Source organism: Arvicola amphibius, chromosome 1 (assembly GCF_903992535.2).
Source record: "Arvicola amphibius chromosome 1, mArvAmp1.2, whole genome shotgun sequence".
Classification (NCBI taxonomy): Eukaryota; Metazoa; Chordata; class Mammalia; order Rodentia; family Cricetidae; genus Arvicola; species Arvicola amphibius.
This window is the reverse complement of record NC_052047.1, coordinates 135,762,822-135,788,139: the sequence shown is the minus strand read 5'-3', so window position 1 is coordinate 135,788,139 and position 25,318 is coordinate 135,762,822. Positions and strand designations below refer to the sequence as shown.

Sequence of the window (25,318 nt, the reverse complement as noted above, 5' to 3'; positions counted from 1 at the left end):
GTCCTCCGGAAGAGCAACCAGTACTCTTAACCGCTGAGCCATCTCTCCAGCCCCCTGGAGCACTATTTGTAACTCCCAGGCCAAGTGTAGTTCACAACTGAGCAAGCAAAGAGATGTGATCAGTTTATCTGTGGCCCTCAGTTACAGCTTGGCCCTTCCTAACCCTTTTCTCACAGCACCTAGCCTTTCCACAAACAGCCCCTCTAGTGGCTACAATTAACACCCTATGGGGATGCTTCTCAATCTGGGTAGCACGAAGCCATTACAGCTCAGCACATTTATAATCAACTACCTCCATTAGATCTTTCTACATTCACTGACGTCACAAACCAATCCAGTGCAGCCTGAACCTCTACCAACTGCTTCCTTAATTCATATGTGACCTCCTGCTGCTCCTGTGGACTTTTTGTCTCAGGCTCCTGTGCCCTGCACAGTCTCCAGAGCCTTCCCTTCCTCATACTTGCACCAGAGGTTCTTCTAAGGGACTACCGACCCAACTGTATCGTCTTTCCCAAACTCTTCAAATCCTCCACAACTGGGGCAGTTTCCACTTCCACTGCATTGCAAGTAACCTTTACCACATTTCCCAGCGATCTGCATTATCACAGATTTCCAAGTGGAAGAAGGGCCAGATGCACATCCAATACAGAACCTGGCACATAGCTGGCTGTTCAAGCTGTTTCTGAATTGACCAGTCTCAAGTATAGAAGTTAGAATGAAGATACTGGGAAGAATGAACCCCAAAGGGGAAATAATGTTTTCTCTAATTTTATTTCTTAAGATTCTGAGAAGAAAACATTGTAGTCACACCCCCTCAGGTGCCAGTTCTTTGCTCCACCCACAAACAGTACGACAGGGATCAAAGAGGACAGAGACACTTACCTACTCGCTCACCCTGCAGTGCAGCAGCCTGATTCATGTAAAACACACCGATTTCATTTCTAATGTTGCCCATTCTCTTCAACACTTGTACATAGTGTTCAGGATTCTGACTTTTTAAGTCACTAAATTGCAAGATTTCATTAGCAGCCTCATAACATTTACAACTAACTGAAAGTTGACTTTCTAAGTCTGTAGAGAGATCTGTTGCCCATGCAAATCCTTAAAAGAAAAAGAAAAAGCAGGTCATGTTATGAGCCCTTTCTCCTTAATACCTATGGTATCTGACATTTTAAGTCAAAAAGAAAGAAGTGCAATATAGTATACATTTCATCAATACAACAAAAACCTTAAATGTCATAGTAAAAATGTCTATTAATAAAATGGTATTTTCCCAGAACACTCATGTTTGATTAAAAACGTAATTTTCTGTCTATAAATACCAAATATTTCTTACCATTCAGATTTTCCCATGATACATCTGTCTAGTATTCTGTGCTAGCTGTAATACAGACCCAAGACTGACACTTACACCACAGTGCATTGTGTTCACATGGATGCTGTGAGCTGAGCTGTTCCTGTGGTTAAATCACTATCTCCCTTTAGAACAGATGATATAAGCATATGGCTATGAGGTAACTTTCTCTTAGCTACTGGGCTCATCTAGAGTGTACTTAACCCACTTTATGCTCAATTTTAAAACTTGAAAATGATATAAAATAGTTAACCAAAAAGCACTTTTGGAGCATACTTAAATAGGCATGAGGGAGCAGATAATTCCACTGTGACCAAGGGAGGTGTCTGCATACCCTGGCAGCTGGACTCTCTGTGAAGACTATGGAGGATCTCCTGGTCTTCTTTTGTTTGGTAATTAAACTCCTCAAGGTGTGCTGCTCTGTTATTTGCGTTCTGGGCCAGCATGAGTTGGATGTCACCGCAGAGTGTCAAATATTGAGAAAGAAACAGCAGTACTTCAGAAAGCATGTTGGTGCAGAGGCAGCAGTAAGTATCTATTTGAACAATGGTGAGAAGGAGAGCCACAAAGACGTTAGAATTGATACTCATGGCAGACATGAAGAGACTGTCATCAGCTAAAGCTCTGTGCTTGACTGTCACTGTCCACATCAGGTGACACAGGGCTTTGAACACTTTACACCAAGGAGATGTTACAACACTGTGCAAAAAAAAAAAAAAAAAAAGACATGCTAGAAGGTGTTGCTTTAAAATTAAATTTTTAAGAAGAAAAGTGAAGGTTCACTATCAATAAGATGTCTCCCTCCCTCCAAGGCCTTCTGGACATACTCAGGGTATCTTACCATGACTCTGCAGAGCTAGCTTAATGTATCGCAATGCTCTTCCATACTTCTGAAGACTCATGGCAGCATCGGACAAAATATAGTAGGCCTTCGATGACTTAAGAATCAGCTGAAGTTTCATTTTATGTTGCCAAGAACCAGGGGTCATTCCAGACTGCCCGGAACAATTGCCCTTCTGAAGGGAGCCCACTGCAATAGGGAGAAACATCACATTCTGTCTGAATCTAAGTTAATAATCTGCCAGTTGAAATCCTCCCGACTCGGGCACTACTGGCAGGCCGAGACTGGTGACACTATGCTTTCCTACTTATGGCAGCAGAGAAAGCAGCAGTGCCACAGCACTCGTGTGCTTCTAAGGTCTTCAGCTTAGAAGACCGTGCTGTCGGTCACTGCCACTTTCAATTCCCAAGTGACACTTGCCAGCTGTCGCCAATTTCTGCATCAAACTACCGAACAACATACATTGTAAAGTAGTCTTAACCTCAGACATCAGACCAGTTTCTCTATGCCTCTGAGCTCACATGCTGTTTTGCAGTATTCTTCCCAGTCAACACCCATCAGCCAAAGCCACTTCCTACCTGTTGCCTCCAAAGATGCTTGCTTTCCCTTACTCCCCACTGCACTTTACATTTTCTCTATCGAGAACACTGAAGCTGCTAGATATGACTCACACCTAACTCTAGCACTCAGGAGTCTAAGTTTGAGGCCAGCTTGGGATAGAGAATGGTGACCCCAACACTAACAAAACCACAACACAAAATAAAACCCACAGCAGTCGAGCCAGTCCTATTACCTTCTATACATGATCATTTTACTCAAACACTTATCATATTTTATATACATGATCATTTATACATACTATACATGATCACTTTTATACCAACCATACTACCAGACACAGAAATAGTGACATAAAGTTAAAGGACTACATTGTTAACACACAGTGCACCAGAATACTCAAGTCTAACTATGCTGATAAGATAAAAATATGGTGGAACAAAGAACACCCCCAGCCCATAGCTTAACTTTTCTTTTTTGTTTTTTGAGATCATTTTTTTATTAATGCCACAAATACTTTTTCAAGCTATTTGCTGCTATGTACTATGATGGCCTGGGCTGGGCCTGTATCTTTCTCCTCTGCTGCCATAGCATTCTTTGTGTACAAGGCACTGTGAGGAGATCAGAGAACAATGAAGGTCTTGCTCACATACACAAGCTGTGTATGTTCAGAGCTGTTTAACACAGGAGAAGAAGAATAAACCTGGGTTTAGGGCACACTCATAAGACACACTGGTGACAAGGACAGCAGACTGGACAATGGAAGTGTGAGCAAGATTGATACCCTTTTCTTCCTTCCTTATTCTCTTTTCTTGGGAGTCTCATTCTGTAGCCTAAGCTGGCCCTGAACTTGCAGCAATCTTGCCTCAGCCTCCCAAGTGACTACAATGGGGTCATCAAACCTGCATTGGAGTAGGGTTTCTCAATAGGAGAAAGGGACAAGAAGAGCTATTTTAGACAGCAACAATAAAGTCTCGGTGCGGTTCTCCGTGAATGCAGGATGAGCCTGGCATATAAGAAGCACCACATAAGTACTAGAGAAAGAAATCTGTCCCCTCTACCCTTGTTATTTCTACATTTTTTTTTTACTTCAAATAAACAAGACTTTCAAATTATTAAAAAAAATACCCAAACCTGGAACCAGGGGGATGGAGGTATGATGGTTCAGCAGTTAGGACCACTGGCTACTCTTCCAAAAGACCTGGGCTCTATCCCCCACACCCATAAGGGTGGCTCACACCATCTGTAACTCCAGTTATTGAGAATCCAGTGCCCTCTTCTGGCCTCTGTGGGCACTACATGCATGTGATGCACTGACACACATACCCGTAAAGCACCCATACAACTCAAGTAACTAAACAAAAAACCCAAACTGAAACTACTTAACAGTGTAAGTAGAAAGGGAAATATAACTTATTTTAAAAACAAGATTTTTATTTCAAGTCCATATGGTCTTTGTGAGGGGTGAGAGGCTTTCTAGACATTTTAAAAGCTATTTCTAGCCATAAACAATGGCATAATAGCAGCCATCTCTTGTAGGTGCTCATCATGTATCCAGCTCTAAGCACATTATCTTTTTTCTTTTGAGACAGGGTTCCTTGATGTAATAGCCCTGGCTGTCCTGGAACTTGCTTTGTAGACCAGGCTAGCCTCAAACTCTGAGTTCTGCCTGCTTTTGCCTCTTCTGGCATGTGCCACCAATATTAGTAACTTATATCTTCTAGAGCCTCTAAAGAAGCAGCTGTCAATGTTTGCAGTTCGAGAAAGAAGAGGCAGCACAACTGAGTAAACAAGGTATCCTCCGGAGCCAAAGGTCTGGTTTTTAATTCGTTGCTTTTGAACTACCCCATACATTTACCAAGGCAGCAACTCTTTAAAGACCTGTTGGGCAGGCTTCCCAAGGCTAACAGGGAGAGGCGGGTCCCTTAGAAAACTAGAAAAGTCCACAGAATCTCAAAACTATCTTTCAAGAAAAGGCTACCCCAGCTTTCCACTTCCCTGGCTTCCTTCTTCTCAAGTCATTCCAGTAAGCGCCAACAGGAGCCGTCTTCATCACAGGACAGCAGCTACTCTGCCGAAGACACTATCTGCAAAGCAGCCAACTCACTTTTGTCCAGGAATAAGGCCATCTGCTTCTCCAGCCCCTCTGGACCACCCCTTGTGGATTCATCTTCATATTTTAAGGGGATAGGAGTGCTGGGGTCAGCTGCTGGAAGGTCACTTTCTTTTTTGATGCTGCTATCTACAGATTTTAAACCCTTTAAAAAATAAAAACATACACACACTTTTATTCCCTTCTTAAAAAGAAAACCATATTCCATTTACCAATAGTAAAAGAAAACCTAAATACGCAGCAGAATTTCTATCTCAGAGACTTAGAACTACATGCAACCTGACGGGAGAAAACTGATGAAATTTTCACTTAGTTGAAGAAGATAAAACCAGAGCAGGGCATCATTCAGAACATTTAAACACCAACAAACACGTGCTACTTGCAAATAAGCAGACTGCTGATCAATGAGGAGAGGAGCAAACCTAGACTTACCTCCAGCACATAGCTAAGGACGAGTCGGCAGCGCTCTTCCGTGTCGTGGCAAACAGGAAATGCACAACTGGGCTTCAGAGACAAACATTGACAAGTTACCAGCATGTTACTATTAAAGCAAACCAGCTGACTCATTTCCCCAAAATTATTCAAACTCTGCAGAGCAGGAACTTAGAACATGCTTTGTATTAAGGTTGGCAACATAGGTATCTGATGTGAATGTTATTGGTACTGTTTCTAATCATGTTCAACAAAAGACCTTCTAGCATCGGCGAGGACCAACACTTAAAATTCTAAAAAGACTTCTATTTAGTAAGAAAGTTCAAGAGTAGTAATGCTTTAGATAAACACACACCGAAGCAGTAGGTCGGCTTACTTCCGTCAGCACAGAGAGCAGCACTGTCAGTAACACCATCATCTGATAGTAGGTTAACAAGTACCATCCATCAGCCAAGCCTTTTCTTTAACTGATCCGCTTAATTAAAGAACAGAACCAAGAAACAGCTTCCAACTACACTAAGTGACATTAAACGCAAGGGCATTTCATCTGGCTAACTCCTGGGAGGCTTCAATCACCAGCTTTCACAGAAAACCCCACTCAGAAGACTGAGGGTTTGTCAGAGGGCAGAGTGGGTAAGTGGAGAATTAGGAACCCAGGAGCCCACACTCTGCCAGGTCATGCATCACAGGCCAGGAAAAGCTAAGGCATGTTCCCATGAAGATGACTGAAATCTTTGTGTGCCTCAGACACTGGCATAGAACATTTTTTGTAAAATCAGAGGATGTTATTACCTCATGCCACCCTTAAATCATCCAACTGTCCCGGTAGTCCACGACGTTGTGATAGTGCAGTTTCCCCAACACACAGAAATGCAATTAACTACTGACTTAACTAGAGATATGGGGCTCAAGCTGAATGTGAACTGAGATTTAGATATACAGTTCCCATCTCAACGGTAATCTCCAAGCTTAAATAAAAAGATTACCTATAAACATGAGTGTATTTCAGTTCAGTGAGCATCCAGAGGTCTTATGGGCTGACCTGTACCTAAACATCGGGAGGTAGTATATAGGCAAGTTCACTGTTGCCAACAGATGGATGGTAGGACGCCAAGAGACAGACCTAAAGAGGATGAGTTGTTAAGGTCCACTTGGCCCCAACAACAGCAAAGACCACAGGAACAAGCACTTTCTTCTGTAACACATGGGTAATTCACCAGTCTTCTCTACACGGGGACCACAGTGCCATTCCCTTCTCAATTCTGCTTCTATGCTCACCCAACAAGCTGTACTCACCAGCAACTCAAATGCTAGACAGAAATGCCCTGGTAAAGAGAGGACAATGCTATGCACTTATCACAGGAAAGGAAAACCCCTACATAAAAAGTGAAATACAGTTGCCTGGCTAAGCACATTTGCTCATCATGGCCTTACATAATGCGGGTCAGTTATCCCAGGTAATTTTACTCTCGTGTGGTTCCTAAATTCAAGTTATAAAGTTATAATGCCATGTTTTGCAAGGCTAGCAACATAAATACAAACAAAGCATGCTTACTCTGATTTGGTGAATTGACTTGTATTTTTCTGGTACTGACAGTTCTCCAACAGACTTAATTATAGCCACTGCCTTGTTATCATCTGCCGGGTCAGAACTGGTGCTGTATGTGCCATTTTCATCACTATCGGGCATCTCTTCTTCCTCTTCACTGTAGCTTTCATCAGAATTCTCATTTAAAGGGGAGTCTGAACTTTCTTCTTTTTTAGGTTCATCCAACTGGAAAAGCTCTGAAAGCATGTAGTTGGCTGAAGCAATAATCTTACAAAAAAAGAAAGAAAGAAATAGATGTGAAGACTGAAGCTGCCTCACCACACTAAAAGTCTTAGGGGGAAGTCTAAAGAAAAGTTGTTTTCACCACGGGTACTTCACAAAGGATAGTTCCCAATTCAAAGCTACAATATCCTAGTTGTGCTCTGTGAAACCCAGAAGGACTGTTTCGTTCTCTTTAGAAATTCGTGTACTCTGAGCTCTCCTACTCAACTGGAGACAAGCTTTCATGTGTAAAGCATCTTAAGTAGAACACTAGCAAATTCCATCTCATCCCAAGTGAAAACCAGAGTGTCTCTTTATAAGCTGTGACTGTTTAACCTTTGCCGGACAACTGTTACCATATAATCTGTGGCTATAAGGGAGAAACTCAAGATATGCAAAAGGGAATATCTGAGTATGGAGCGTGAGCCTCCCTTACTCTTAACAAATGATGACATCTCGCTTCTGTAATAAATCCTTTTAAAGACCAAATTGTGAGAAAGCAGAGAAAAAAATGCATACTCTACTAGGATTATGAGCTGTCCAAAAGGAACGTTAACAGGAGCCACATGGAATTTTAAATCTTCCAGTAGTTGTACTGAAGATGTGAAATCTAATAAACAATTTAACACATTTAATTACATATCTACCAAATGTTCAACACACAACTTTCTCTCTTAAACTTCAGTATGCATTTTACACTGACAGATGCCTCAATTCAGAATTAGCACATCCATATTGTTCAGCTCCATGCAGTTAGAGGTACACAGTACAGAGAAACAATGTGACTAGGTTCCACCCCAACATTGCTCTATCAGAATGCCAATAATGGTTTACTCATCAGGCATGACAATCTTACTTGAGGATGTCTGCTTTTGTCCAGCAACTTAACACAGTTGAGAAGCAATGTTCTAATAGTCCCATAGTGTTTTTTGTTTTGATTTTTCTTCATCATCATGTTACAAGCAACCCTGAAAGAAAAGCATGTCAGCTTCACTATCCATTTAAGCTTCTCCTGCAGGACTGGAGGTTCATCCTGTTGAAGGATAACAGAATGACTGATACAAAGACACACCCAATGCTGCATCTTGACCACCTGCCACAACTGAGCTTTCACAGCAAAGATGAGCATTATTTGGTATAATGTGCCTGTGTGTATTTCTTCGCCCCATACGCTCCAACCCCCAAGCCAGCCCCATGCTAAGATGTATTCTTTTTCACTATGCAAACCTTTAAAAGTACTTAGAAGCCATGGCTTGGATAGTGAGACTACTCCTTATCTTAAACTTTAGTTTTCAGACAGGGTCTTGTTATGTAGCCCAGGTGGGCCTTGAACTGCTGATGCTTCTCCCTCAGCCTCCCAAGTACCACAAGCTGTGCTGATGTGTCTGTTCTACAAGCACTCACTTGTATAAGAGGATGGCCACTGGCATTGTGAACGGGTTCTGGTACTTGTCTTCAGTTTCTTCACACAGAGTCGTGAGGTCATAGAGCTTCACAATATCACTGCCGCTAGCTGAAAAGGAAAACAATCCACCTCAAGTTACAGCCGTCACCCAAATCACTACCATCCATTCAAGCACTAACTTACCTTTAAAGAGCCAGTAGGTATGGCCTTCTTTAGTACAATTAGATTTTAGAAATGACAAAATATTTTGTGCAATGTCTTTTATGACTTTAGTGGAAAAATTAGAGTTTTCCAAATTGGGGATTTCTTCTGTCTTTATCATTTCATATTTCTGTAAAGCACAAATCAAAGGCAGTTTAGAAAACCCTGAGGGAGTAGCTACTTACTATTAAAAACAAATACGTAAGTCTCAAGTAGAAACCTATGTAGCACATGATTTAAATCAGTGTTTTTCAATCTTTTCCTTTTTCAAATGGCAAAGAGAGCTGAGGGCCTTCCTTTGCCCATAAGGAGAATTACTAGTGTCATTCTCCAAGAATGACTTCTTATCTACAGACTCAGGCAAGGCACTGTCTAATTTCTTTTCTACCACAGCACAGACAGAACACTTCTCCACTTAATGTTTGCAGTAGGAAGATAAATGAAGGTGGACTTTATCTAGCAAACTTGAAAAAACAAAAAGAAACATATCTCTGGCCCTTTTCTTTCTTCAGACACAAGCATCTCCAGATGTTTCCCTGGGCCTGCAGATTTTTCCTTTGCAGAGATGAAGCACAGGGGGCAGAAACGGCAAGAGGAGGAAAGGTTGTATGGATACTACTACTGCTATTTCTTGCACTGCCGGGGATAATGCTAAGGAACCTTACATCTTAGGCAAGTACTCCACTATTCTGAACTAAACCCCGTCAACTACTACTACCTTTAAAGTACCCCCATGTTTTTCCAGTTTGTATCTATCTATCTATCTATCTATCTATCTATCTATCTATCTATCTATCTATCTATCTATCATCTATCTATCTATCTATGACTAGATATTCCTATCAAACAAGGTTGTGTCTCATCCTCTTACACTCATCTATAGTCCTCAATATGGTTTTCTCCCCCTCCAGCACTTCACACTGAGCTATCCCCCTCAATTTTACTTGTGTGTGGGAACTCCAATGCGTGGCTTTAATAGAGTTCTTGGTAAGAAAACCAATCAGCACCTATCCAGATCAAGTGCCAAATTTTTTCCAGTCCCAGCATCCCTAACAAGTGCACCTTGAAAATACTGATTAGACATTTCTATGATTTCCTCATTCTGAAACAAATCAATATCCCATGTCAGTGAACTGTACCGCTACCCTAGACCTGAGAGTCCCTCTATTCCATCCCCATCACTAACGCTTTCCCCTTTCTCCCCTACGCCTGCTGTGAACACCTCATTACAGTTGTCACTGTCATTTTTGGTTCATGGCCTAACAGTGGTTCCCCACCAAGGCTGCAAATTAGAATTGTGCACAAAGCTTTTTTTTTTTTTTGGAGGGGGGATTTGGAGACAGGGTTTCACTATAGCTTTGGTGCTCGTCCTGGAACTAGCTCTTGTAGACCAGGCTGGCCTTGAACTCAGAGATCCATCTGCCTCTGCCTCCCAAGTGCTGGAATTAAAGGCGTGCGCCACCGCCGCCTAGCTTTCAAAGCTTATTGAAAAGAAAGTTGGTTCACAGGTACTAGTCCTAGAAACACTTGCATCCAAACACATACAGCTGTTTAAAAATCCTTAGGTGACCTTGACATACAGCCCTGGTTGGACTATGATGATGGAAGGCACAGCATTCGCCAGATGTAATTATTACTGTGACAATTCCTAAAGTTTTGTATAAACCAAGCAGATGCTTACATAACAAAGAAATGTGTCCATTGTACACTCTGAGTAAATCACCGTGGAGTGATATTTATGATCTTCCCAAAAATTACTTGTAATAACACTCCTGAAACATCTAAAATTCTGCTCTTACCAACTTAACCATGAAAACACTGAAATTCAGTTTATTCATACACAGGTATCTTCCTTGCCAAAGACACTCCTTAATATTCAGGGCCCTAAAAACTGTGGTGAAGTTCTCTCTGCACCAATCTACATCTGAGGGATAGCAGAGTCACTCTGTGTCTTACCTGTACAATCCCATTTACGTGGAAGCACATCACAAGCTCTGGTACATTGCAGATCAAGTTGTCCAACCAATAGTCAATTCCAGTTAAAACATTAATTGGTTTGTTGTTATCCCTGAAAATAGACATTTCCAATGTTATCTGGCTTAATTAAAACACCCCATAATCAATCATCTTAGATGTGTTTTCCCATTTAAAAACCTTACTCTATCCTCCCTAGATGGAAACTGTCATATATATTCTTTCTGATGGGAAGATCCAGACATACATAGTTCAATAGGCACATTATGCCTAAAATCCTTCCAAAACCTTTGATTTTCTAACACACACTACTAGGCTCTCAGTGCAAACAGAAGGCAGTATGATGACATGGCTGTGAGCTCCCTATGTGCCTCACACATCCCAAAGAAACAAACACACGAAAACACACCAGTCAGAACTGACACTGGCTAATGTGCATGGAGCATTAAGAAAATGTTCACAACTATGTGAGAGGAAGTTGGCTAACCATCTCAAGCAATTAAATCAACTCTTGTATTTTGACTGGTTGTAGACTCAAACGTAAGACTAGGCCAGTTCCTCAGATGTCTGGCCTGGACTTTCAATCAGAATCAGAATGAACAGTTGTTTTCGGGGCTGTCAGCATCTGCTGGCAGTGCTTCCTTTCTTACTGTGGCAATTTCCATTGATAGTAGGAAAAAATGAGAAAGAGGAGGCCAACCCAAGAGTCAGAGGAGAGCTTATCTAAAGAAAAGTACAAGGGACATAAGGTGGTTTACCTGAGACGTAAGCTAACTGCTGGATATCTACCACCACCAAATATAGGCATGTTAGAACCAACCAGCATATGGATATCTTCAAAAGTCCACAGGATATTCCGGACGAAATCATTTTTAAGACCCTTTAATTTAAAATAGGAAAGATTATAATAACAAGAGATTCACAGTTTTCCCCCCATGATCCAAAGAAACACTAGGAAAGGAGAAGAGGCAAAGGAGGCAAAGAAGACAAAGTCAGTTCCCAAGAGCTGTAAGACAGAGAGATGTTTACAAAGCAACTCTGAGGACCAAGTGGAGTTATTCCTTATCAGTTCCAACTGAGACTAGTTTTAAGTGACGGAGTGGACTGGAGAGTAGTCGTCTCAGTGGGCACATGGAAAGCATACCTGACTGTTCTCCCCGTCATTGAACAAAGTAGTAAGGTTTTGCTCTTTGGGTGCTGAGGCCACATGGCCCACTATGCATGAGGGCTCAACAGGCTCCCTGCCCTGTGGAAAGTGCAAGATAAGGAGTGACTGTGCTGCCAACACTTCTTAAAGTTGACCTATGCTTAGAGTATCACCCACCAACCAGAACACAAACCCCAATCTACCTGTGTGAATTAGCCAGTGCAATGAATGCACGGTGCTCATCACTCATGGGGTGTGGCTTGCTTTAGCTCTGATTTCCCACAGATGGTGCAAGCTAATCATATTCGTATCTTAAATGAGATGGATTAAAGATCTTTCAAGAACTTAGTTTTCATTTTTTGGTTTTTGCAAGTCTGATGTCTGATTACCACTTTCTGGCAGCCTAGGACATCTCTACAAAACTGAAACACCTAGCACCCCAGTCAGAGTTTAAAACGCTCTTGAAACCAACAGTCTCCAGTTGAGCATGTCCTATGTAAGCTTCACAGAATCTTAAACCCCAAAGACCAAGAGAAAACTTTCCCATCAGCACGAAAAACCAGTTGCCTGCCATACACTTGCTTTTGAAAATTCATGTCTATTGAACATCATTCCTACTACTGTCCTAAAAAACAAATAAACAAAACAACAAAAGACAGAACAAAACAAAAATATCAACCAAAACTCAAATGTTTTAAATGGTATTACAACAGAAAAATATCTACCTTCCTCTCTATATAATCCAGTGTTTTCCCATTTATTTAACTTATTGAAACTTTTTCTTTTTTTGAGACAGGGCCTCTCTGTAGCTCTGTCTGTCCTGAGTGCTGGGATTAAAGATCTATGCCACTATAACCAGCATTTCTGCTCTTCAGAGTCTGGAAGACACTCAAGAAAACACCTAGGTATTGGGTAAACACAGCACATTATCCATTTTGCAGTCATTAGGCAGCTGTCACCAGGAAACACTATTTTAAACCTTGCTGAACTCACAAAACTGTCTTATTCTACTGAATTATGTGTAAGTCTACAGAGGTATGTACATGTGAGTGCAAGTCCCCAAGAGGACAGAGGACAATGGCTCCCCGAGAGTTAGAGTTAAAACAGTTATGAGAAGCCAAATTTGGGTTCTGGGGACAGAACTCAGATCCTCCATGAGAGCAGTGTGTATTTAACCTACCAAGCCACTATTTTAGCCACTGTAAAATAGTTTAAAAAAATCCTTTAGTTGCATATAGCCACATGTAATAAAACATGCAAAGTAATGAATACAGAATGATATGCCCCTCCTTCTTGATGAAATCACTAAGTACCTCCTTCCTTTTATGTTTTCTCTTTGGGGGAAAAAAACCCTTAAATTTATTTATGTACTTTTATGGAATGTCTTCTCTACTTTAAAATCCCTACAACTAAAATCAAGTTAGTTAATTTTTTATAAAAATCAAGTTAAGCGTGTGTTAATTTTTTATAACTCTATAATGTGTAAAGACTGAACCAATCTGGTTGAATCATGCTCAGTGCATGAAAATACACAGCAAGACAAAAAAACATTATTTACCAAGTTAAAAGCTCTACTTTTACTTCTTTGGGCTTTTTAGTGTATTTCCCTAAAAATAGAATGCCACAATTTAACATCTATATAGTTATTTCATTCTATGGTATACTCAGTAAGTTAAAAATAAATAACTAGGGGCTGGAGAGATGGCTCAGTGGTTTAGATTACTGATTGCTCTTCCAGAGGACCCTAGCTCAATTCCCAGGATGAACATGGCAGTTTGTAACTGCCAGTAACTCCAATTCCAGGGGATCCAATACCCTCTTATGGCCTCTGTAGGTACCAGGCACACACATGGTGCTCATTCATAGAGGCAGGCAAACACTCATGCACATAAAAACCTCAAAAAACGAGTAAGTAAATAAATAAGGAAGCACCAGCTCCCGTAGTGTAATGGTTCACATTCTGGGCTCTGAACCAGCGATCTAAGTTTGTATCTCGGTGGAACCTCGAGAAGAGGCCCAATATAAACAGGCTGCCCATGCATGCTTCAGCATTGTCGGGGGATATGTTTCACATAAATAAATAAGAAAGCAAGGACATGAAAGGAAGACAACAGTCTATTCTTTCTTCCTTTCCAAAATCTTCACATAACAATTTGGGGTCAATGTCAGGAACCTCATTTTAGATAAATCAATTTAAATTATAGGCATACCTATTATCTAAACACGGCAGGTACTTCCTTATAAATTTAGAGTTAAAAATACATTCAACAGTGCTCAATTTTTAAGATACAATAATCAGCAGGCTACTTTAAAATATTTCGGGCTACTTAATAACAATTATTGAACCATTCATGTTAACTCCCATAAATTCTATTGTGGGAAACTAAGTGTTTTTTTATGAGATGAAGTTGATAAAATACTCCTCACCCTATTCACCACCTGTTATTTTGTAAGGTTGTTTTCCTAAGTGACTTCAGAGAATCATCATTCAAGGACTTACAAACCTGACTGGAAGCACTGGGATCTTCAGACACTGAAGAAGGCATTTCAAAGGGAGCAGGCCAGGAAGCCCCTTCAGACTCATGTGATTGATCAGAACTTGATGATTCTTGCTGTTCTGCAGGAGATGGGACAGGCTGAGCAGCTCCATCACCATTGATGCTGGTCAAATCAGAAACAGAGCAAAACAAAAAAAAAAAAGTCACCACATTTATGTTAACAGTCTACCCATTTGTATGAACTAGATTCTATGACCAAGTATACATCCTGCCTATAAGAAATACAATAAAATAAATGTTAACAAAACCACAGAAGCAAAACTTGAACTGCTAATTTTACCCTCTTCATACTTAGTAAATTTTAGGCCAGAATCTCATTTCCTTAAGATAAAAATAAATAGAGGTCAAGTACCTGTAGTATAAGAACTTGGAAAGAATAGCCTTCTGATACCAATGCTCTTTGCTTTTCTTCTTCCTCTGCCACTTCTGATCGATCAGTCTTTGATAAAACTCTTTCAACCACGTCCAGTCACCAGTCTGAATAACATGAGACATTACTGAACAAATATGCATATATGTAATATGTGGAAATGTGTTGAAGGCTCAGCACACAGTCAGTGGTGCTCCTAGGACCTCTAAGAGGGAGAGCTTAATAGAAGGAAGTTAGGCCACTGGAGGTGTGGCCTTGAAGAGGATACTGGGACCCTGGTCCCTTCTTTCTTTCTTTGCTTCTTGGTCACCACGAGGGAAGCAGACTCTCACCCCAGACTCAAAACAATGGTGCTGTGGTAGGGTGGAACCTCTGAACCCACAGGCAGGAGATAGTCTTTAGTTATTAATTTCTGAATACTGTTACATAAGCATGTACCTATAAAACACTTCCATCTTCCTGCACCCAATTCACATCCCTCCTAAGCTCACATCTTTCTCCTCTAAGCCAGGCCTAGGAAGAAATTCTTTCCTGTAGTACCTTCTTAGCTGCTTGAAGTAGCACCTACTTTTACACTTTATTCAAAATATCTATGTATTACTCAACAATTAAACTAAAAAGTAATAGCTCTCTCTCTCTCTCTCTCACACACACACACACACACAAAAACCCAAAAAACTCAAAAAACACTAGGTTCTTTTCTAAGAGAAAACTACCTCTACTGTCAATCTTATCTCCTGTAACTTACTTTCCTTTATCAAAGCACTGAAGAAGCTAGGACTGGGGGGCAGGTCTGTCACCCCAGCTACTGGGGAGGCTGAAGTAGGTGATCTGCAAGTTTAAGACTTGTGTGAACTACAAAGTGAGTTGGAGCCAGCCTTGCTAATTAGCAAGACCCTGTCTGGGGAGAAGGGTGCTTGTGGCAAACACTACTCTAGCAAGCATGAAACCCTAGGTTCAAACAAAACAACACCGTGTTTTTAAATATTTAAAGAATATTCTTTAAAAAGCAGTATAAATTGGTAGAAACATCAACTACTTGTAACCAGTTCATGAAAAATAAGTGTAAACATGGAAGCAGGCCCTGAAAAGCAAAAACTTTCCTCAATGCCTAGGGGAAATCTGTTACCAATAGTCTGAGAAGCTGGAAACTGGTTAATATAACCAGTTATATTCATAGGAATAACGCTCTTTAACATTGTTTGCATTTTTGCCGGGCGGTGGTGGCGCACACCTTTAATCCCAGCACTCGGGAGGCAGAGGCAGACGGATCTCTGTGAGTTCAAGGCCAGCCTGGTCTACAAGAGCTAGTTCCAGGACAGGCTCCAAAGCCACAGAGAAACTCTGTCTCGAAAAACCAAAAAAAAAAAAAAAAGTGGCAAACATTGTTTGCATTTTTGACAGCCTTGTTTCCTTCCAGAGTATGCCTACAACACACTTTAAAAGATTCCTCAAAATTTCAACTAGTTCCTTTAATTTTACAGATTTAACAACTACTTTTTTTTTGATTGATGCCATCCTTTCTCTCGTCTTTTTTCCTGGTTTTAAAAATGAATAAAAGAGAGGACTGGTGAGATAGCTCAATGGTTAAGAGCACAGACTAATCTTCCAGAAGACCTAGGTGCTGGATTACCAGCACCCAAATAGTGGCTCACAAACATTTGTCACTCTAGTTACAGAGGATCAGACCTCCCTGGGTACCAGGCTTGCATGTGAATCACAAAAGTGCACATGCACCTAAAAAAAAAAAAAAATATATATATATATATATATATATAAAAATAAATACATATATATATATAAATACATATATATATATATATATTTCTTCTCTGTTCTTTTCTTTCCCTCCCTCCCTTCTTTTTAAAAGACAGGGTCTTGCCGGGCGGTAGGGGTGCACGCCTTTAATCCCAGCACACGAGAGGCAGAAGCAGACGGATCTCTGTGAGTTTGAGGCCAGCCTGGTCTACAAGAGCTAGTTCCAGGACAAGCTCCAAAGCCACAGAGAAACCCTGCCTCGAAAAATCAAAAAAAAAAAAAAAAAAAAAAATGATAGGGTCTTCCTAGCCCCAGCTGTCTTGGAACTCTCTACATAGGCCAGGCTGGCCTTGAAATCAGAGATCCCCACCTGTCTCTGCATCCTCAGTCCTGGGGTTAAAGGCATGTGCCATCATCACCCGGTACTGTTTTTAAATCTTTAATGAAACCTTTTATTTTTTTATTGCTGAATTTATAGCTATAATTAAAATTTAGCATTTTTTTAAAAAAAATGTGCATGTGTATGTACGTATGTGTGTTTGATGTGCATGCATGCAGTTCTGTTACAGAGGCCAAATGAGGTTATCAGGTGTCCTGCTATATCATTATCTGCCTTATTCTTCACTGTACCCCAAACTTGTTTTTTGTCATTCTCCACCCCGTCACTGCCCAGTGAGCAAGCCCCAGCGATTTCATCTCCAATTTTCCACAGAAATGGGGGTTACAGAACTGCATTACTATGTTCAGCGTTTTATACAAATTCTGGGACTTTGACTCAGCAAGTGCTCATAGCCCTACTCTGGCATTTCTTTAAAACAGAGTCATACTTTCAGTGCTCCTGAGCTAGAAAGAGAAATGCTTCTCTAAATGATTCTTGCATAAATTAATTACCTGAGATGACCTCATGAAGAGTTCTTGAATATCCAGCTCATCTAGTAAGAGGGTCCTTCCTATGCGATGGACAGCCATGCTTACATGGGACTTGCTGTAAGGAATCTTCAGGAGCTTTTTTATGTTCTTAAAAAAAAGTTTAGAAAGTCTCTTTTAGTATGACCCAGAATCTTTTGGATTGTTAAATTCATTTAACTTGAAGCTTAGTAAGCCTTATTTCCTCAAGGTTACATAAACTAGACTTGACAAGAGAACCACAATGATATGGAAGACAGATCTTTATAAACTCTTGAGAGTTTATACACTGTCAATGTAAGTGACAGCCCAACACTTACTTTCACAACAGAATTCCTTTTTATAGGAGTAAGTGGGGGCCTGTGGTCACACTGTTGTACCGACCAACAGAAAAAGAGTTACTAATCAAAGATCAATGGCTACTAGAATATTATTTTTAATTCTTAACTGGTAGGATATGAAGAATAACTCCAAACATAGTATGTTTCAATTATTACTATTAAAATACAACCAACACTATTCATATTTGTATCACTGTCACTGTTTTTAGAATTCTGTCCTCTTAAAAAGGAGATAAAAAGTTAGTATTTTAAAAACAAACATAGGTATTAATAACCAGTTAACTTTGCCTTATTGAATTATAGATAGCAAGTCTGTAAAACAAAACATGGTATAATGCCCCCACCCCATGCCACCTAACACTGCATATCCCCAAAGTTACACTTGATAACAACACTCACTTCTGAGTCAGAGACCACATCCACATCATTTCCCACTGAGTCAATGAAGTCATACGCCATCCCGAAACTATGGAAGGAAGGGGTCACAGGTTGAAAGCCGAACAGAGTGTCAAGCTGCACTGCTTCTGGAACACACACAGCTACATCTCACACTTGGAAATCAAGGTGCCTAGTACTTCCTTCTCAGATGTACATAAAATAAGGCACACCTTAAAAATACACCCACTTCATAAAACAGTAAGAACTATGAAAAGCAATTAATATTATCATAAACCCCAAAATTCTCCAATGTAAAATGGTTCAAGACTTTATTCTTTTTACATGTGGAGAAGAAAAACAAAGAAATATATATTATGATTTTGTGCTTCTAGGAGTATATTATACCAATAAAAAAAAACTGTACCTAAAATAAATTCATCCATAAAGAGAAAATGAAAAACTGGTGCGCACCCAACTCATTCCAAGTCATCACATGCAGGTCATGTATTTTATTTACAAGCTTGAAAAGCAGCTGATGTCACCATTTCCCATTAGTAAGTGACAGAGTCAGGACATTTATTTAGTGCATATGTTTATATGATTTTCCATCTATTCTAGGTAAGTAGGTTAACCATGATTCGTCATGTGCAAATAGTTAATAGTGTCTATCTTAAAAAATGGTTGTAAAAGATACAGGTGAAGCCGGGGGGTGGTGGCGCACGCCTTTAATCCCAGCACTCGGGAGGCAGAGGCAGGCGGATCTCTGAGTTCGAGGCCAGCCTGGTCTACAAGAGCTAGTTCCAGGACAGGTTCTAGAAACTACAGGGAAACCCTGTCTCGAAAAACCAAAAAAAAAAAAAAAAAAAAAAAAAAAAAAAACAGGTGAAAAAACAATCCAGCATAGTATTTACATAGTATTTATATAGTCAACATAACTATTTAAATCAACTCACCACATTTAATATAATTTAGTCATTTTTAAAATAACAGAAATATATGGTTATTTCCAGACTTTTTATCAGATCAAAAAAGCTACAAATAAATAACTCGTGAACACAGCTTTTACCCTATGAGGCATCAGGATAATTTCTAAACTATTAGCTCATAGGGTATTAATATTTGTGGTTCTTGCTATGTAAATTGAATGAAATATTTTTAAGTCCAATAATTCAGGGGAAGAAAAAGAACACACAGTAAATGGCCTACAAGAATGTGGACACTAGCTAAGGCCAAAGGATACTCTCAACTTTAAATACAATTAGTAGAATTTCCTGTGTGGGTCAAGGGTGTAGGGTACCTAGCATGTGGGGTTTTTAACCTCAGGCTTTCTCAAATGCTACATTACCATTTAATAAAAACTCCAAACGGCAAGCTAAGCAGTGGCTTAGCTCTTGCTCCTCACCTGCCACTCTATTTGCACATGTTCAAAGCATATACAAATGGCTAAGACAGCTTATCAGTAGTCAACATGCACCTTTGTTAAATCATGCTGCAGACTTGATGAAAGCATATACCTGCTATCTTCCTATTGTAACATGGATTTGAATGACAGCTCTAATTTTTTATTAAAAATATCTGAGCGAGGGGGCTGGAGAGATGGCTCAGAGGTTAAGAGCACTGACTGCTCTTCCAGAGGTCCCCCGAGTTCAATTCCCAGCAACCACATAGTGGCTCACAACCATCTGTAATGAGATCTGGTGCCCTCTTCTGTCCTGCAAGTATACATGCAAGCAGAACACTGTATATGTAATAAATAAATAAATCTTTAAAAAAAATCTGAGCGAAGGGAGGTGAGCTGAGAAAAATGTATAGCTCAATAAAAATCAATAAAATTTAAAAAATGATTAAAAAATAAAAATATAAAAAAAAATCTGAGCAAGTTAATGTGCATCTCCAATTGAACTGGAAAGCAGCTTTAAGTGGGGGTTGAAAGGGAGGGAAAGAAACGACAGCGATTAAAATTTACCTCGAAAATGGCTTGCTTTTCTTACTGTTGCCAAGAATGGTAGTTCCTGCTGGCCCGAGTTTGGCACTCTCTCGTAACCAGTTGGCAGGTGGGAGTTTCAAGTCTGTTTTTTCTTCGAGACGTGCAAATGCTGTTCGAGGAGGGGCAGAAGAATATTTCACCACAGCTCGGCTTTTCACTTCATTGCCTCCAAGAAATAAAGCTGATCCCTAATTAACATATGGAACGGAGCTTTAATGAATACTGCTAGGAATGACAATCGCACCTTCATAAAAATAGAGCAAGAACCCACCAAAGCAGGCGTCACGAGGAGCCTATGCTGCATGTCAGCTGCGGCACTTAATAAACTCAAGCTTAAATTATGCTTACCTAGCTCTTTTCCATCAAACTTAAAAAGGATCAATTAAGAAGTGGATACAGGCCAACCAGACGGCTTTTTAAAATACTGGGCATAGCAGCTGCCCAGCACTGTGGAGGCAGACACAGAAGGGTCACTACGAGGTCTAAAGCCAGCCCCACCGGTCTGTACAACCAGTTCGACACCAGCCACGACTACCCAGTACGTTGAGTCACATAAAGTGTAGCATCAGAAACCAAGTGCGCTCAGCTGGGTCCTGCTGACTGCCCACAAAATGAGCAAGACCTCTGTACGGCTTTAACAGAATAGTTTAACTTAGCATACATCAATTAACAAAGTCATTCGTGGGAAGATACTGGGTCGTGTCTGTTTTAGTAAACATGCAGCGATTGCTTTGTAAGCTCGCCCTAACATGCATTTCAAATCAACTCCATAGTCCTCGCTGCATGCCCACAGTCTGGATTCACTAATCTAGAGCCGCCCCTTTAGGCTTGACAAAGACTCTGCGCCTTTTAAGAATCAGTTAAGATTTCGGTGAGGCCCTCCCTGGCGCTGTCCCTCTTCCCCCGCTCGGAGGGAACCAGTCCTAGCCATCAATGACCCCCGAGTGGGGAACCAGGTGTGCTTTGCATTGGATGCCTTGCAAGCAAACACCTGCACGGCCGACGACAGGCACACCCGGCGACTCCTTCCGTACTAGAGGTGTCAAGGAGCCGTGGAAGAAAGCTCCAGAAGCCCCATGATTTCCCTTCCAGGCCCGGCGGGTCCTGGCAGGTCGTGCCCCGCCGAAGACTCACCTGTGCAGAAGGTTCCTCGGACTCCGCCTGGGACAGGAGGCTGAGCCCTCCTCGGGTAGCCGCCCCGGGAGGCGAAGCCTCGGCTCCTGCTTCCTTAGGGTCCCCCATCATTTCCGTCCCGGGGGAGACGACCAGACGCGCGAGCCCGGGAGTCGGAGACAGGAACGCGGGCCCAGAGACGCAGGAGAAGCGCAGAGCGAGAGACTCGGGCGCTCAGCAGTTCGCACTTCCGGCGGCTGACAGGAAAGGCTCGAGGTGACGCGATTAAATCTCGCGAGATTTACTCCAAAGGTCCAGCGAGCCTCCGGCTCTAGCTCCTCCTCCGCGGCGGGTCCGGAGCTGCTACGCTCCGGCGCCTCTCACGCACTCGGGCGTCTACTTCTCGCGATATCCGACGCCCGGGCTCCTCCCCCTCGCTTGCGCTGGCCTTTGTTGGCAAACAGTTATTAGGATTTGAGTCAAAGTCGCGGTGGTTGGGGAGGGGATGTGCCGCTTAGGGGTTCGCGTGCTCAAAGCCAAAGCAGCAGTCCACAGCCGGTCCGCGCTCTCAGGGCTTTTCCGAGTTCCACACGCGCAGGGACCACCTGTGGGTCAGCACCTTCAGATCAGAGGGGCTGGAGGGCCAAGATCCCGCGTTTCTCCCTGAAGCCGCTCCAGTGCTCTGAACAGCAAGGAGAGAAAAGTCGCCAGCCTGTTTCGTAGTTTTCTAGGCAGCGTCCCTTGCAGCCCTGGCTGGTCTCGAACTCGCTGTGTAGCCAAGGGTGACCTTGAACTCCGTGTAGGCTAGGCAAGCACTCTGAGCTACATTTCCAACTCTGCACCAAATATCAGACAAACTCTGCCACATTCCCCATAAAATAAAGTTTTGAGGTTAAAAAGGTTTCGTTTGCAAAAGGTATTAAGTTTTTGAAATTTTTTTTGTTTGTTTTATGTGTATGAGTATTTTGCCTGGACATTTGTGTATTGGGTGTATGTAGTGACCACAGAAGCCAGAAGATGGCATCAGATCTCAAGGAACTGGCAATTGCCCTATGTCGGTGCTGAGTACTGGATAGGGGTCCTGTGCTAGAGCAGAAAGAGCTCCTAATTGCTGAGCCATCTCTCCAGCCCTAAGGTATTATGGTTGTTTTTGTGTGTTTGTTTGTTTGTTGTTTGAATGTTTTGACCTTTGCAGTTCATTGGTCCTGCCAGGTTATAACTTTAGGCTCTGAGAACCCAGTAACCGCTTCTTTAGGAGTCCTTGTAGTCAGCGGATGCAGACTGCGAAGTGTTTTCAAGTTAACCAAGACATTTTTATGAATTAACGTTTCGATAAATGTTTTGCTTTAAAGCATGACTTATGGTTTCTAAAAAAAAATACTTTGTATTTTATAGCCAGTTACTGTTGTTGCTGCAAGTATTTCTTGTTTATTACATTACAAGGGCTAGCAAGCTCAGCAGGTAAAGGCCTTGCCTGCCAACCAAGCCTGATGCCCCGAGTTCCAGCTCATTCCTGGAAACCATGGTAGAAGAGAAAGTTGCTTCCGGAAAGTTCCCTTCTGCCCCATCACATGTCCTGTGGCATGAACACACAGGCACATACACGATAATAGTATAAGGTTTGAATAAAACTTAATAAACATGTTGGGTACATGATAAACCTCGTGCATCCATTAACTCATTTTCCAAGAATATTTTAAAAAAATCTAAATTACACACCATAATGTTAAATGATAATCAAATATTTTAAAAGTAATATGATTCCAATTTTAAAAAATACATGTTTCTTCTGTGTCTCTAAATGAACAGATCTATGTAAGAAGAAACAATTCCACATTTATTCTTTGAAGTTTTCTTTATTTTCTTAATTATTTTTCTTTCTGGCTGTTTTATTAATTTTATTAACCCTTTTTACAAATATAAGTTAGCTTCTGATAATCTTACAGTTTTGCCATTTATAGTATAATGTTGTATCAGTAAGAAAGGATATACTGAGGTGGTGGTAATTTTTTCCTTGGGACTCAAATATTGCATTCAAATATTTGTCTAGAAAAGTAAGCATTTGGACCCTTTTTGATATTTACTAGGAAAATGCTAGTATATCCTGCAAAAAAAAAAAGTCAGAAATAAATGAAGCAGAACTGAGAACTGGACATACAGAAGAAAAAGCTGACAAAAATAAGGGGATCATGGGAGCTCAGGACTCAGTCAGGGCAATCAGGCTTCCCAGGCCTTATGGAGGGAGGGCCGGCCTGGAGCTGGGTCTCTCAAAGCCACACACAGGCAGGGACTAATTTAGTTGGGAGAGGAGAGTGGTCCCCGAGGCCTGGAGAAACCAGGCACATCTGGGTTGCATAAAGTTTATACATTCCTCTAACTCCAAGAGCTTTTTTCCCCCATAATCAAACACATGCTGCAGGCTTTTAAAAGTTATTATCATTGCCTCTAATGTAACTGATTGAAATCCAGTGTTATGAGAAAACAGACGACTCCTCGCATAACTCACATGTTAAGACATGAATTTGTGCTCTTGTTTGTGCTATGCCAGGCTTAACCTGATTTATGTCCCCTCAGGATGGCCTTTATCAACCATGCCTCCCTGGGAAGTCGTGTCGGCTTAGGGCTCTCATGTTTCCTGCCCTAGAGCCGGACGCCCTCTCTGCTTAGGACACACATGTTGAATGGATGACTGACTTACACTGTGCCACCCAACAGCTTGCTCCAAAGCTCCAAGTTGTTGGTGCTTTTCTTCTGCTAGAATACCTTTCTCGGAGTTGTCTAGTTTTTTCCTGTTCAACTTCTAGATTAATCTCGGGTATCCATGTAAGTCCTCCCAAATACTTCCTACACACTCTTCAAACACACACACACACACACACACACACGCACGCACGCACGCACGCACGCGCACACACACACTTTTTTGTTCCCTTACGCCGGTATAGCTTTATCCTGCACTTGTCACGTTAGAAGAAAATGTTTCTGTCTGCCTCCCTTGCTGCCTGTGAGCTCAAAGGCAGGTACCTTGTCTGATCACCTCGGTTTCACCAACAGCAGGCTCTACCTGCAGACGGAGCTGTTTCAGCCCTTAGGCAATGTAGAGAAAATTGACTCGTGCTGTCAGACTTTTAAAATGCTTTCCAAAATGTTGGGAACATAAAAACAATGTTGTTCACTCAAAAATATTTTAACACTCAAAATCCAGGCTAAAAATACGAAGTAGCTCCTACATAGTGTAGTGCCAATGTCATCAAGGATTGAAGTTAGTGCTGATGCACAGCTTGTACCCCAAGGATTGAAGTTAGTGCTGATGCACAGCTTGTACCCCAAGGACTGAAATTAGTACCAGTGCACAGTTTGCCAATCTGAAATGGTTTTGTAAGTCAGACCATTTTAGACTGCAAAATTTCCCTCAGCATTCAGGGAAATCCTAGTCAGTCATAAATTGATCTAGTTAATGGATGTAGTAGCATATGCTTTTAATTCCAGCACTCTGGAGGCAGAGGCAGGCAGACCTCTGAGTTTGAGGTCAACCTCAGATATGTAGTGATTTCTGGGTTGACCAGAGATACATGGTTAGACCCAGCCTCAAAAATATAAAAATGTTTGTATGTAGTTACCTGCAGCACTCAGTATTTTTTATCTTGTTTTGAAAAAATAAATTAACATAGCCCCAAATGTATCCCATTAAACACTAGGTTTTCTTTCTTTTTTTTTTTTTTACATTTGTTTTATTTTTATACGTTTGAGTGTTTTACCCACATGTATGTGTGCCATGTGTATGTCTGGTGCCCTTAGAGGACAGAAGTAGGTGTTGGATCCCCTGGAACTGGAGGTACAGATGACTGTGAGCAGCCGTGAGGATACTGAGAACTGAACCCCAGTCCACTGTAAGAGCAACACGTGCTCTTAACCAGCGAGCCATCTCTCCAGACTCCTGTTGAACACGAGATACTATTCAAATGTTATAATAAATTTGCTATTGCATACTAGAACCCTCTTTTAGATAGTCATCAGTGGTCATTCACTTACTAAAGGTCCAGAGAAGTCCTGCAGCAAAGACAATACTAAA

The 25,318-nt window shown here is 41.3% G+C and overlaps 1 protein-coding gene across 2 annotated transcripts in view; it reads right to left on the bottom strand.

Moving 5' to 3' along the window:
* Edrf1 (erythroid differentiation regulatory factor 1) overlaps positions 1-21,495 on the bottom strand; it is a 35,096-nt gene extending 13,601 nt beyond the window's left edge. The window contains exons 1-18 of one of the 2 annotated variants that reach the window (XM_038335624.1): positions 21,268-21,495; positions 20,113-20,321; positions 18,168-18,234; positions 17,413-17,538; positions 14,746-14,870; positions 14,340-14,496; positions 11,833-11,934; positions 11,447-11,568; positions 10,671-10,782; positions 8,697-8,844; positions 8,513-8,621; positions 7,965-8,076; positions 6,854-7,114; positions 5,299-5,370; positions 4,861-5,011; positions 2,196-2,384; positions 1,689-1,889; positions 883-1,101 (exon numbers count right to left, since the gene is read on the bottom strand). In XM_038335624.1, coding sequence (XP_038191552.1) covers positions 883-1,101; positions 1,689-1,889; positions 2,196-2,384; positions 4,861-5,011; positions 5,299-5,370; positions 6,854-7,114; positions 7,965-8,076; positions 8,513-8,621; positions 8,697-8,844; positions 10,671-10,782; positions 11,447-11,568; positions 11,833-11,934; positions 14,340-14,496; positions 14,746-14,870; positions 17,413-17,538; positions 18,168-18,234; positions 20,113-20,321; positions 21,268-21,378 — 2,593 coding nt within the window. In that variant the 5' untranslated portion in view covers positions 21,379-21,495. Of the gene's footprint in view, positions 1-882; positions 1,102-1,688; positions 1,890-2,195; positions 2,385-4,860; positions 5,012-5,298; positions 5,371-6,853; positions 7,115-7,964; positions 8,077-8,512; positions 8,622-8,696; positions 8,845-10,670; positions 10,783-11,446; positions 11,569-11,832; positions 11,935-14,339; positions 14,497-14,745; positions 14,871-17,412; positions 17,539-18,167; positions 18,293-20,112; positions 20,322-21,267 lie in introns of those variants that run through there. The other variant, XM_038335625.1, reaches the window with a different exon arrangement.
* Positions 21,496-25,318: the final 3,823 nt, after the last annotated feature.